This window comes from Malus domestica, chromosome 05 (assembly GCF_042453785.1).
Source record: "Malus domestica chromosome 05, GDT2T_hap1".
NCBI lineage: Eukaryota > Viridiplantae > Streptophyta > Magnoliopsida > Rosales > Rosaceae > Malus > Malus domestica.
This window is the reverse complement of record NC_091665.1, coordinates 15,019,288-15,032,106: the sequence shown is the minus strand read 5'-3', so window position 1 is coordinate 15,032,106 and position 12,819 is coordinate 15,019,288. Positions and strand designations below refer to the sequence as shown.

General features: G+C 38.7%; 1 protein-coding gene and 1 long non-coding RNA gene across 3 annotated transcripts; both read left to right on the top strand.

The window, feature by feature from the left end:
• The first annotated feature begins 3,008 nt into the window (after nucleotides 1-3,008).
• Nucleotides 3,009-7,707, top strand: LOC103444932 (uncharacterized). 2 transcript variants are annotated; one of them, XR_011581265.1, is made up of 6 exons: nucleotides 3,009-3,299; nucleotides 4,092-4,886; nucleotides 5,207-5,338; nucleotides 5,424-5,808; nucleotides 6,527-6,677; nucleotides 6,763-7,707. XR_011581265.1 is itself a non-coding variant. In XM_070822289.1 (4 exons), exons 2-4 carry the CDS (start codon nucleotides 4,191-4,193, stop codon nucleotides 7,039-7,041), a joined length of 1,107 nt encoding a protein of 368 aa, XP_070678390.1. In that variant the 5' UTR covers nucleotides 3,009-3,299; nucleotides 4,092-4,190; the 3' UTR covers nucleotides 7,042-7,707. The 2 variants fall into 2 exon arrangements, 1 of the variants encoding a protein (XP_070678390.1); XM_070822289.1 differs by lacking the exons at nucleotides 5,424-5,808; nucleotides 6,527-6,677.
• A 186-nt stretch (nucleotides 7,708-7,893) lies between these two features.
• On the top strand, nucleotides 7,894-8,637 carry LOC139196398 (uncharacterized). Its single transcript, XR_011581266.1, has 3 exons — nucleotides 7,894-8,078; nucleotides 8,250-8,301; nucleotides 8,441-8,637. It is a non-coding gene; the product is annotated as an uncharacterized lncRNA (long non-coding RNA).
• The last annotated feature ends 4,182 nt before the right edge of the window (nucleotides 8,638-12,819 follow it).

Here is a 12,819-nt window from a genome sequence, read left to right as displayed (position 1 = left end):
TATAACGACTTAGAAGGTTTTTATTAAAATTTTATTTCCAAGGCCACTCACCCTTACTTTGTTTCCACCCTCCAGGTTTTTTAGCTGAGCTTTCTTATCGACAAGGATTCGGGGCAAATTTTGGTATTGGAGATTACCTTCAATGGTATGATTCTCAATCCACTCTACTGTACTTTACTTATGCTCTGACATCATGTGTGAAATGGGTTCATTTTCGCTCACAGTGCACTCTCGTATTTAGACACTTTTAGATTTAAATTTATTCACATTTTCCCCACATCACTATACTTTATGGCTTCGTCACCCTCTTGGTGTCGGCCAGCACAACTTTTTTTGGAGTCCAAGTGAATTTTTCAGGTTGGGGTGTGTCATATGCAACGTTGATACACATTTGTAGAAAACTTTGTATTTGCGCGCAGCTCGACCTTCATGTACTAAAACTGCCATAACTATTAACTCCCTTTAGAAAAATGATATTCGCTAACACTTCACAATTTATACACATACAATCCTTGTCGTACAAGGAAAACAATAAACACAATATATATCCTTCCTAGTAAATGACTCCTACAATATCTCCACTCACTGACTCACGTTATTGTGTTCTATTGGGATATCATCTTCTTTGATTTGCATATATAGGCATGTTTACTTAACAAAAATGAGAAATCGGAAAGCTTAAAAATAGAAGAACGAAAAGAAATTAGAACAACTACCCACTCGTAGATTTGATTTTATACATTGAGTAAGGATGCACATTAAATATTACAAATGAGAGAGTTGGTAATTTGGTCTAGCGACACTCGATCTGCATTCTATTGCAGAATGTCATGAGTTTGAATTTTGTGAATGGTTGTTAAATTAAAAGAAATGAGAAAATGAATGAATCTGAAAACTTAAAAATAGGAGAAGTAAGGAAAGAGAATCAGAACAATTACCCTCTTGTCGATCTGATTTCATACATTGAGTAAGTATGTGCAGTAAATGTTACAAATAAGAGAGTTGGTAATTTGGTTTAACGACACTCGATCTTCATTCTATTGGAGAATGCTATGAGTTTGAATTTCATGAATGGTTATTAATTAAAAGAAAACAAAATATACATCCATCCTCAATTTATAAACCATTTGTTACTTGACCAATACCCAAAAAGAAATAAATAAATAAATCATTTGCTCAGTTCGACTTGGGGTTTATCAATTTGGTTAGTAGTATTTTTTTCCGTGTATAAAATTTGACCGGATTTTGTGTAAAATATCATTATCTAAAGATCATATGCAAAAGTTCATTATATGGAGATTTTTTAGCTATTCTTATGCATAAAAAAATGAACGGTTCATCATGATGAAGCTACTTACTACGAAAACTATTGATTGGTTTGACACACATGAATGGATAAGCGATCTTCAAATTGAATGATTATTTGTATATATAATTTTAGACAATGATAAAGCGAATGAGAAATTTTAATTATGATATTCTTATTGTAATGATAAGTTAAGGCCCTATATACTTCTCACACATTCCTAATTAATCTATGTTCTTTAATCATCATTTATTCATTCGATCCGTCGACTGAAAATTAAAATAATGTGTGAGAAGTAAAAAAAAAAAAAGGGTAAAGTACAAAAAACTACCTCAACTATTGGTGTCACGACACTTTCATACCTCATCTTTTAAAATTGACAATGGCATACCGTATCTTACAAATTTGTGACAATGTCATACATTCGTCAATTTTTCTGTTAATTTCTCTGTTAAATGCTGACGTGGCCTGACGCGTGTCCCACTCACTAATCCAGCTGGATTAAAAAATAATTAAATATATTTTTAATAATTAAATATTAAAAATTAAGAATAAAAAAAACAAAAAAAGAATTTCCTATGGATGCGGCATCCCCTTTCCTTCTCCGGCACCAATTTCATTTTTTTTTTTGTTCTTCTCTTTCCTTCTTCTTCTTCATCTTCTTCTTCTTCTCCTGGGCCGAAACTGGATTTGTCACTTTTTTTTTTCGTTCTTCTTCTCTTCTTCTTCTTCTTCTTCTTCTTCTTCTTCTTCTTCTTCTTCTTCTTCTTGGGTCGAAACTGGGTATGATTTTTCTTTTCTTTTTGTTTTTTGTTTTTTTTTTTTTGTTTCTGGGTTGCAGGTAAAGGGAAAAGGGGACGAAGATGAAGATGGGGAGGAGACAGAGAGGGTTCTTCTTCTTCTTCTTGGGCTGAAACTGGGTTCGAATTTTTTATTTTTTTATTATTTTTGTTTCTGGGTTGCAGGTAGAGGGAAAAGGGGAAGAAGATGAAGATGGGGGAGGAGAGATGAGTGCGCGTTTGGTTGGGGGGGACGAACTGGGTTGGCAGAGTGAGGGAGGCGGAGTAGTCAAGGAAGATGATGCCGTGGAACGGCATCGTTGCGATCTCCAGATCGAGGGTGGCGGGATGAGGGAGGCGGAGTTGTCGAGCAATATTGGATTCTTCATTTTGGGGTTTTCGAATTGCGACAACAATTGCTGCAATGGGAAGGTGGGTTTTGTTCCTTCTGGGTTTGGGTCTTCTAGGATGCAAAGAAGTGAGAGAGGTGAGAAAGGGGGGAGAGAGAGGAGAGAGAGGGCGGTGGAGGACGGTGGGAAGGGGTTTTGGGTTGCAGAGAAGAGAGAGTGGCGACAAAGGGGGGAGAGAGAGAGATTTAATATATATATATATATATATATATATATATATATATATTTTTTTTTTTTATTATTATTATTATTATTATTAAAAATATATTTTATTATTTTTTAATCCAATTTGAATAGTGAGTGGGACATGTGTCGGGCTATGTCAGCATTTAACAGAGAAATTAACAGAAAAACTGACGGAGGTATGACATTGTCACAAATTCGTAAGATGCGGTATGACATTGTCAATTTTAAAAAATAAGGTATTAAAGTATCATGATACCAATAATTAAGATAATTTTTTGTACTTTACTCAAAAAAAATATGTGGATATCAGACTCCTCAATTAATTGCAAGTACATGAACAAGTATTATGTTTCTTTCTTTTTGGGCGACGTTGTTAATGATTTCGAGCACTTTCTTTGTACTTGCAATCAGCCCAAAAATGCGAGATTGACAGGGTCACATTTCAATCATGTCCAAAACCCAGACTCGATTTCAATTAGTTTGACTCAGAGGAGAGAGATGGAGAGAGAGAGAGAGAGAGTCTTGACATTTAAAGAGCAAGTTTCCCCTATCTGATTCCAAGAGCTGCAGAGCCCATCTCTGGGAGCATCCCAATTCCCAACTCGTGTTTTCTCAGAGGTTTGTTTTCTGTACAAATTCATCTTTTATATCTTTCTTAAAAATTTAGTTGTACATTTTTGGCTTTGGAAAATGCATGAATTGGAAACTACATTGTCCTCCCCGCATGGATTAATAGGATTATGATCATCTACATGTACTTTGTATGTTGGTATTGTCCTAAACTGATCATGTTTTAGAGTGTAGGTTTTAGCGTTTAAGAATTTAGCTTGGAGGGGGAGGGGGAGAATTCTAAATTATAACAATAATTCGGGGAAGGGTGGAGTTTCTAACTCAGAACGCATGGGTGGAAACCCAACACCTTATCCACTTGGATATTGGACCACATGCTATAACGTTCCAGACCAAACATTCTCCCATCACTGTTAATTAATTGGATCTTCAAGGAACGAGTAGAGTACAAAAATGAAAGTTTGATTCGAGTGTCCCTCGAAATTGGGATAATAAAAAAAGTCTGTTGCTTTGCTCATTAGGAACAAAATATTTTGTTTGTGCGCTTCAACTATAATGTCGAGTGGGTGTAGAGGGTCGATAGATAGATGGCCTTAGAGTTGGCTTATGTAGTTACAAAATTACGGTTGGGATTATTTGAGTTGGTAAGTGTTTTTGTTCTACTGTTTTTAGATTTCTTTATTTGAATAGTCTTATTATCTGTTTTTTCGGTTGCTCTATCTGCATTTGAGCTTCAATTTGAACTCCAAATTGTTCTGTACTGTTTCTTCATTGTTTATGCACAATTATTTCTTCAAAATACCTCCATTTATTTACTATATTTGTATCAAATGATGGAAGAACCTAGCCAAGGATCAAAGACATAGTACATAAACAAAGAAGCTAGATCAGAAGGAATCAATTGATGTGACACAAAAGGAAGACAGAAGAAAAGTGCCAATGACTAAAAACAGTGAATATGCCCAGTTCAAGTGCGCTATGGTTGGATTTGGTGAGAAAAAGGCTGAGTTGAAGAACAACTTTGAACAAAAGCCACTTGTCTTGAAGAAGCTTTATAGCACACCATGTGGAGCACTGATAAAGGCGTATCAAGAAGGGAAAATGACGGTAAGAAAGTCAAATTTGGATGTCAAAGAAGTTTGCAATTGTTATGACACAACAAAGAAAAAGTTCAAGTTTCAAAATGGATATAGTCATATCACGACTGAAGATGTGGTGCGGATTTATGGGATACCGAACAAAGGAACAGAAGCACCAAAAACAACAAATTCAAGAAAGGGAAAACCAGGTGTTTCTCGATTAACAGACAAGTTCTTCAGTGCAACGGCAAGACCCGACAAGAGGGATCTCTCTAATGCAATTGAACTTGCATTTGAAGATGATTCAGAGAGAGGGCAAGATGATGCAGCATGTTTAATAGTGTTGTACTTACTTATCACTTTATTGCTTGCAAATTCTGGAAACTACCTGCCATGGAGTTACGTCCAAGCTTGTGAGAGTGTAGAACAGATAGAGACATATAATTGGGCAAGAGAGATAAAAGAATACCTTCAAAATGGAATCCACAAAGATCAAGTCAAAACTGAGGAGACGGGGAAACAATCTGCAATAAGTGGATGCGTCATGACTCTGCTGGTGAGAAAAGGAAAACAAAACTCAAACTCAATATTACATAAGATTATCAGTTAACTCTTTTTACATAAGATAATCCTTTGAACTATTGGAGCAATACTTATTTCCTACTTCATGGTGTTTATCATTGGATTGTTTTTACATGTGCATCTTGGTATCGTTCTCTATTAATAGCACCTTTGTATTGAAGCCGATACTCATAGTTTAGGCACATGTTTAAATGATGAAAGGCCTTGTTTAATTGTTTTCACATGAGACTTTTTTACGTGTTTCTGCATTTATCAGATATTTCCATGACTAATCCATTACCCCAATTTTTATAGTATTGGTTGTGCAATCGAGGAAATATGATCAAACCGATTGAAGGAAGGGAGAAAAGTGAACCCACTGCAGTGAGATGGGACCTCCACATGCTCCATAAACACTTACAAAAGATAAAAAATATTCAAATCAAGGTACAAAACCCAAAATGATTCTGCAACTTTTCTTATTATTCAATTACGAAATTTAATAGTTGATTGTTTATCTATTTCTGCATAGATGGACAATGCAATAGAGGAGGAAGATTCAAACCTCATTCAAGAAAAAAAGGAAAACTAATGAAAAGAGCTTGAAAACTTTGAGTTTTAACGATAAGGACACAATAAAGGGAAAAGTAAATAGTACCATGATTGACTTTTTAGTGTAAAAATATGGGTTTTCGTTAAAATGAACAGTACCAGGAGCTTTTCGTTAAAGTTCCCAAGAAAAAACTGATAACAGTGACTTTGTGAATCCTCCAACTAATTCAAATACTCAAAAAAAGAAAGCTAGAAAAGCCCTGTCTTTCCCCTTTTGGATTCCATCAAGAGCCAGAGACCCCATATTTGGGAGCATTCCAATTCCCAGCTTTGATGACATTGAATCCCTGCTCGTATTCTCAGAGGTTTGTTTCTAAATTTTATTTTGCTTTGTCAAATGCATGAATTGTATACTACAATATCCTGTCCACATTGGTGGATAACAGAAGTAGGATCATCTAGCTTATTGTTCTTTGACAAATGATAGGATATTAACAAAATAGCTTTATACATTGTCATCCCGCCCGTATGGGTTGAACCATACACCTCCTCCAACAAAGTGGAAACAAAAGAACAACTGGTCATGTGCAAATAGGATCATGATCATCTACTTGTAATTTGTATGTTGGTATCGTGGTAAAACAGTTATGTTTTAGAGTGTAGGGTTTAGCATTTAAGAATTTAGTTTGTCATCTTAATCAACTCTAACGTAAAGTGAGCTGGGCTTATTTCAGTGGGTAAGTGGGCGTAGAGCTTGGTTGGATGGCAATTGAGTTGGCCTATGTAGTCCACAGTTTCAGATATTAAGTGTAGAGACATTTTCGTTGTAGCAACTGTATTTAGGTCATAATTCCTATCTCATGAGTTTTGTCATCTGTAGACCTGTAAGTATTCAATGCCGGATTGAAAAGCTTTGGATATCACTTTATGCTTGAAGTGGTTTCGTTTGTTCACCATTCTTTTAAGAGATGATGAGCTTTGTACATACCTGTTTAAATTAATAATCTGATTTTCTAGAGTTAGCATATTTCTGAAAACATGTTTGGTGATCTCTGAATTCCAATATGTATTTTGCTCATAAAGTCACAATTGCGAATCCTCCACAACAAGGCCAAGGCTGGACGACATGTGTGAAGAAATAACTGAAGGATTTCCCCGTATGGACAAGAGAAAGATAGTGAAAAGGGCCAGGAGTACAGAGGATGGACTGGAGGCCTTGGCCAAAGTTGCTGCAGTATGTAGGAGCCTTTTTATTTGATGTAATGTCTTTCGTTCTTGTCTTAGCCTTTTGGAGATCTACATTAACTTCTTCCACGCAGGTGGCAAAAGAGAGGGCCGAGGCTACCATCACCACCTCAGACTCAATTATAGCACAAGAAGCCCTCAAAGGGGATGTGAATGGCAGATGGCATCTGACTTCTGTGGCCCCTCCAACTGAACAACCTAACCTTATCGACATCAAATCCGAACTATCCGATAATGACTTAGTTGATTTTCGAGGCTTGGCAATGGTTCCAAGGCATCATGCTTCATTGCTTGAGAGGGCATGCATATCCACATTTGGCCATGTACTCAAAGAGGTCCTTGAGATGGCGTGAGTTTTCTTATAAGACGTTAGGGGAGCTACTGTTTTTCCTCACTTCGACAAAGCGGAAAGAAACGACACATAAGGCATGGGAGCATCTCCAAACGCTCTGGGAGGATACCAAAGGCTTGGGGTTTGATTTATCTTGGTTAGCTCCTGTTATGGAATCTGATCTAAGTTCAAGTTCTGAAACTGAGAATACTTGCTTGTTGGAAGCACAGAAGAAGGTTGTGAAGGAGCACACCATCAAGCTACATTGCCAACTGGCAACACTTACAATGCAATTGACCGAAGCTGAGAAAGAGCTCGCTGATCTGCGGATGCTACTTAAACACGCTAAGAAAAAGCTGCTGTCCAATGAGGAATTTCTATATACAGACTTGTGAATGTGTACACATGAGAAGAATAGCTGATTTAGAGCTTAGAGTCACCGCGACAATAACGCTGTTTTGACAAGCTCAACGCAAAAATTAGGTAAATAGAATGGCTGCCTGAGCATTGTATGTTCTTCATTTGGCAGCATTTTGAATCATCGAGGATCTACTGTTTCACAGGCCAGCAATGTGAGCGTTGACAATCATGTTCTTTTGGATATAGATTTATCTGTAGTCTATCACAACTGTGTATATATTTACTCTTTTCAGCAGATTAATCACATGAGTTAGTCTTGGAAAAGAAACTGATGGGTCAGTTGCATTTTAGTTCCATCTGGTTTACCACATCGATTTATCCATGTCAATTCAGTTTTGATAGTTCGGGAGCATTTTTGCTCACCACTTTTTCATATATCGTCAATGTGGATACGATGCTAGTGGTATAATCCACAACGCTAGTGGTATAAAAGTAAACACCTTTATTTCAGCGGGAGGTGAAAGGAGGCTCGAACAGAGGAGAATCGCAATGGAGGGGTCCTGTACACTGCTACGACGGAGGGGGACGAAGCTCGCCAAACTCTCAGAGAACTCATCATCTACCCTCTCCTTTATTTCCGTCAAGCCCAAAAGCTAGGTCTCAAAGTAAACACCTTAAACCCCTCCCGGCACCGAAAAGGTAAATATTGATTGAATCATCAATTTTCCTAGGTTTTTACTTTTTGAATTTGCTCGATCATATTGTTATAGTTGTAATTAACATTGGTTGCTAATTGGGTTTTACTAATTTTGTTTGCTTATTGGGTTTTTATGAAATTTTGTGTTTTTGTTTTTCTTCATGCTGGAGAAGCTTGGTACGAGCAGTGGTTAGGGAATGTGGTAGCACATTTAATTGTCATTAGGTACCCTAATATTCCTTAATCTTTACTTTGATCGTATCTTATGGGTACAAATGAAATGATGGCAGTGTTGTTCTTGACTCATAAGCTATGATTACGATATTATGTTGTCATGGTTTTAATTTTGTTTATTTTTCAATAGTCCACATTCTGTCCACAAAGCACATGCCGGAGAAAGTCAGAGGCTTCCTTGTATACATTGTCAGGCAAGCCATATGTTATCTTTATAGATGAAATAGATGCACTCTGTCCTCGCAGTGATTCTAGGTAACAACCAGTGGTGCAAGAGCGGACTCTAATGAACTTTGGGCATGCCCGGCTTAACATGGTTAAGTTATGTTTGAATTGCAGAAGAGAGCAAGATGTGGTTGTTGCATCCACTAACAAAAAAAACTAGGCATATAGTGTATATATTCCAAGACTCTTGATAACAAATGCGTAAGCAAATTCATAGATAGCTCAATTTTCCAATTCACTGTTTCTTCCGTATTAGTCTGTAATTTGTGTTTGGCTACTTAGAAAATGTGAATGAATGAAGATTTGGAATTAGAATGTCGATAGTGTCTGTATGACGATTATAAGTGCAATGCATTTTAGTTATCTAGTAAAATTTTCAAAGTATATTCTGCAATTTTTAGATGCCATGGTTGAGGTATTGGTGGAATGCTCACCCATCGGAAATTAAATGACTAAGTTACTTTTGTCTGCAGGTTTAACGTGAGCTCCATTTGTGAAGGTAGATCCAAACCTAAATGTAGTTTGGACTGCATGTCTAATCTGATAAGCTTCTGTTTTATTTATTAGTTTTTCAAAGGTATGTTTGGAATCAATTTGGTTGTACCGTGTAATCAGGTTGTGTTTACAGTTTTGAATTTTTCAATTGCTGCTTGTAAATAGGGATTTCAAAATCATGATGTATTCTGAAGTTGGTTATAAATACATAGCACCCTGTGTTGTTGAGGGTGTGCAATACAGTGAAAACTATTTGAATTCTTAAGTTATTTTAGTCTCACAGTTTTCGTGGGTTGGTTCGCCGAAAAAATATTTTCCGCATAATTGCTTTAATAATTTTCTGTAATTTTTCAAGCCACCGTGATTGCAATCATGACCCGATAAATACGTAATGTTTAGTGAGTCGTGTTTCATAATCATTCGAAAATGATATATAACTGCTCATGCTCATTGCATGCTCAAAGGATGCACATTGCATGCCCAAAGAATGCACATTGCATGCCCAAAGAATGCACATGTCATGCACATTGCATGCTCAACACATGCATATGATATGCACACTACATACTGAACAAAAAACATGCGCATGCTCAAAGGATGCACATATGATATGCACATTGCATGCTCAAAGGATGCACATGTTGTGGAGCCAAAAATAATTACAAGGCAACACGTGGATTGTTGGACAAAAAGGACCAAAATACCCCTGAGGTACACCAGGATCTCTACGCGCAAGCAGTCGACAATCTTTTTTTCAACAAAGTCAAAGATGCTCCAAAAGAGGTCAACAATTCAAAGTCTATCTCATCAAATTCCCTTTTGCAAGGTAACCTCCAAATTATTGTGTTAATTGGTTAATTAATGGATTAATTACCCAATTAATCCATTAAATATCAATTAAGTCACCCATTTAATCCCAAAACCATATCAATGGCCGGCCAACCCCATCCAAGAAAGAATCCATCATATTTTCTACCTTTTTCTATCATTTTCTCCTTTTTAATTACACTAATTAGCTAGCTAATAAATCCCATAAACACCAAAACATTCCCTTTATGTTTAATTAGCCAATTAATCATAATAAATTGGCTAATTAAACCAAAATTCATTCCAAAAAAACCAACCTATGGCCGGCCACTCTTTTCTCCAAAAAGGACCGGCCTATCCCTATATATAGGCTCCCATTTTCACCAAAAAGCCATTCCAACACTCTTGCAAAATTCCACAAACTCTCTTAACACTTTTTCTCTCTAAATTCTAACTTTGGCATCGGAGGTTCTTCAGCCAAAGCCCCCCCCCCCATTCATCGTGGGTGTGTGAGGCTCTTAGCCTTGACCTAAGGTGTTAATTGTTTTGTAGGTGCAATTTTGTCCAAGAAGAAGAAGGCGGAAATTTACATCCACAAATTGGTGCTTTCATTGAGAGTTGAAATCCACACTCGTAGAAGACTCTCGCACAAAAAGGTTTTTTCTTTATTTTCTAGTCCATTAGAATATTTTTCATAAGTTCTTATTATTAGAATTTTTTACTTGCAAAGGTTCTTTGATAAAACGTATAAGAAAAATATAATGGCTAGAAATTTAGAAAATTCCACAAGTGAAAATTCTAATATTCAAGAAATAGGATCGCAGAGATCCGTGAGGCTAAATGCGACAATAAGTGGAGCAGCATCACCACCACGAGTTTCCACCACGAGAACCACTGCGATGGCTACCTCGGTAGCCACCAATGGCGAGGTCCATGGTGCCTTCACCACGGCCCGAGCCGTGCCATCCAAGGCTCACGGCACCAAGGCCACGGCCCAAGCCATGTCACTCCAAGCCCAACGCGAACTCAACGCGTTGCCAAGCCAAGCCCAAGCCTCGCACCCATGTGCATCACACTCCAAGCAGCTTGCTTCCGTGGCTCAGCCTGCTCCAACCAGCAGCCCACTCATATGACCCAGCTTGCTTCAATCGATCAGCCCACTTTTATGGCCCAGCCTGCTCCTGCCGAGCAGCCCACTCTCGTGGTCCAACCTGCTTTCGCGGCCCAGTTTGCTCCCGCGGCCTTCCAAGTAGCCCAAATTGGTCCAAGATTAGTTCAACCATCCTGGCTCCAAATTTCCAAACCAATGATCAAACCGGGAGCATTTTCACCACATTTTGCTACAGATTTGACATTTCCCAACTCAAATCTCGCACCCGGAGTTTACCACACTTCCACTACTCAAGGAGAAACATTCTTTCCAAGCTCTCCCAACTCAAATGGAGAACAACACTTGTCTCGACAAGTCATAAAGTTGACGAGCGCCCTCGTACAACAGACGACCTTGGTGAACCAGCTCTTGCAACACACCGAGATACAACGTGTCCCAGATGAGGTGTCCCAAAGTAGAACAAGGGCAGACAAAGAACCTCTCCAACAGCGTCCCGGTAAGCAGCCACTCGACCAGCCACGAATCAAGCGTTCAGGCAATGTACACTTCCGATTGGGCCCCCGAGATAGCGTATACTCCCGTCTTAGAGTGCGGAGGAGGGTGCACTCTCGACTAGGCCCACAAACGAGCATACATTCACGGTTAGGGTCACACTCCGATAGTCAACATAAGCAACCTTCCAGGCGAAGTGTTCATTCACGGCTAAGCCTGCAATGAGCATCATCCACCTCATATCGGAGTAGGCAGCACGACGAACGGAGAGAAGTAGCCACTAAATCCGGTTCAAGTTCAACAGGCAGCCTGTGAAGAACTCGCTCGCCTGCTAGGAACACCTCACATGCACTGCATCCGCGGCATAGACGAGCCAAACACATGGAAGAGCAGCCTCGACCAACAAGTCACGGCTGGAGGCAGCCGAAAGCTCCGCTACCCCAACAAAGGCAAATTCAGGAAGAAGTAGAGAGACTCTTGATCAAGCGATTGCACAATTTCCAACGCAATGAGGTCACCGATGATGCACTACGATGGAACATGATCAACATAAGCAGGTCACCCTTCACGGATAAGATCGAGCAGGCAGAGCCTCCACGCGAGTTCAGCATGCCACATTTCACATCTTTCAAAGGGGATGAAGACCTGTAGAGACACTTAAAGCACTACCGAAGCACAATGATCCTCTATCGAAACAACGATGATCTTATGTGCAAAATATTCACCACCACTATACAAGGCGAGGCGCAAGATTGATTCTACACCCTGCCGCCACAATCCATCTAGAATTTTGATGAACTTTCTTTGGTTTTCACCAAAGAATATTCATCATATCACTCGATCAAAAAGAAGTCTAACCATTTGTTCAACATCAAGAAGAACCCAAAAGAGTCGATTCGCGACTATATGAGGAGGTTCAAAGCAGAGAAGGCAAAAATAGTCGGATGCAACGACTCGATAGCTAAAGCAACCTTCCAAAAAGGACTTCCAGCAAACCACCCACTGTTCGAAAAACTGATAATGAAACAAGATCTAACTTTGGCAGACTCTTTCGCTCTAGCAGAAAAGCATGCACTTTGGGACGAAGTTCGCCAATGCCCATTTAAGGCAAATCCAAGCGATCTTGAATATGAAATTCCCCACTACTCTGAAGGAGATTCAAAGTCTGAATGGACGAGTAGTCGCATCTGAAGCAGAAATAAGCTCTACCATCATACGAGAAGAGTTGAGGGCCCGACTACCTGTATTCCACAGTTTAAAAGCTCTTATTGATGTTATCAGAAATTCAAAAGCTAACTTTGGCGATAGTTGTTGTAACCTAAAAGCTCAAGTTTTACCTTCAAACGCACGCAATCATCATCATGATGCACTATTCCGCC

What these genes read in the sequence shown, in the direction of transcription:
- LOC103444932 (XM_070822289.1), top strand. Translation starts at nt 4,191, where the DNA reads ATGACTAAAAACAGTGAATATGCCCAGTTCAAGTGCGCTATGGTTGGA. An exon ending in GATGCGTCATGACTCTGCTG is followed by an intron (nt 4,887 to 5,206) that starts GTGAGAAAAGGA and finishes CAATTTTTATAG; the next exon opens with TATTGGTTGTGCAATCGAGG. An exon ending in TAAAAAATATTCAAATCAAG is followed by an intron (nt 5,339 to 6,762) that starts GTACAAAACCCA and finishes TCTTCCACGCAG; the next exon opens with GTGGCAAAAGAGAGGGCCGA.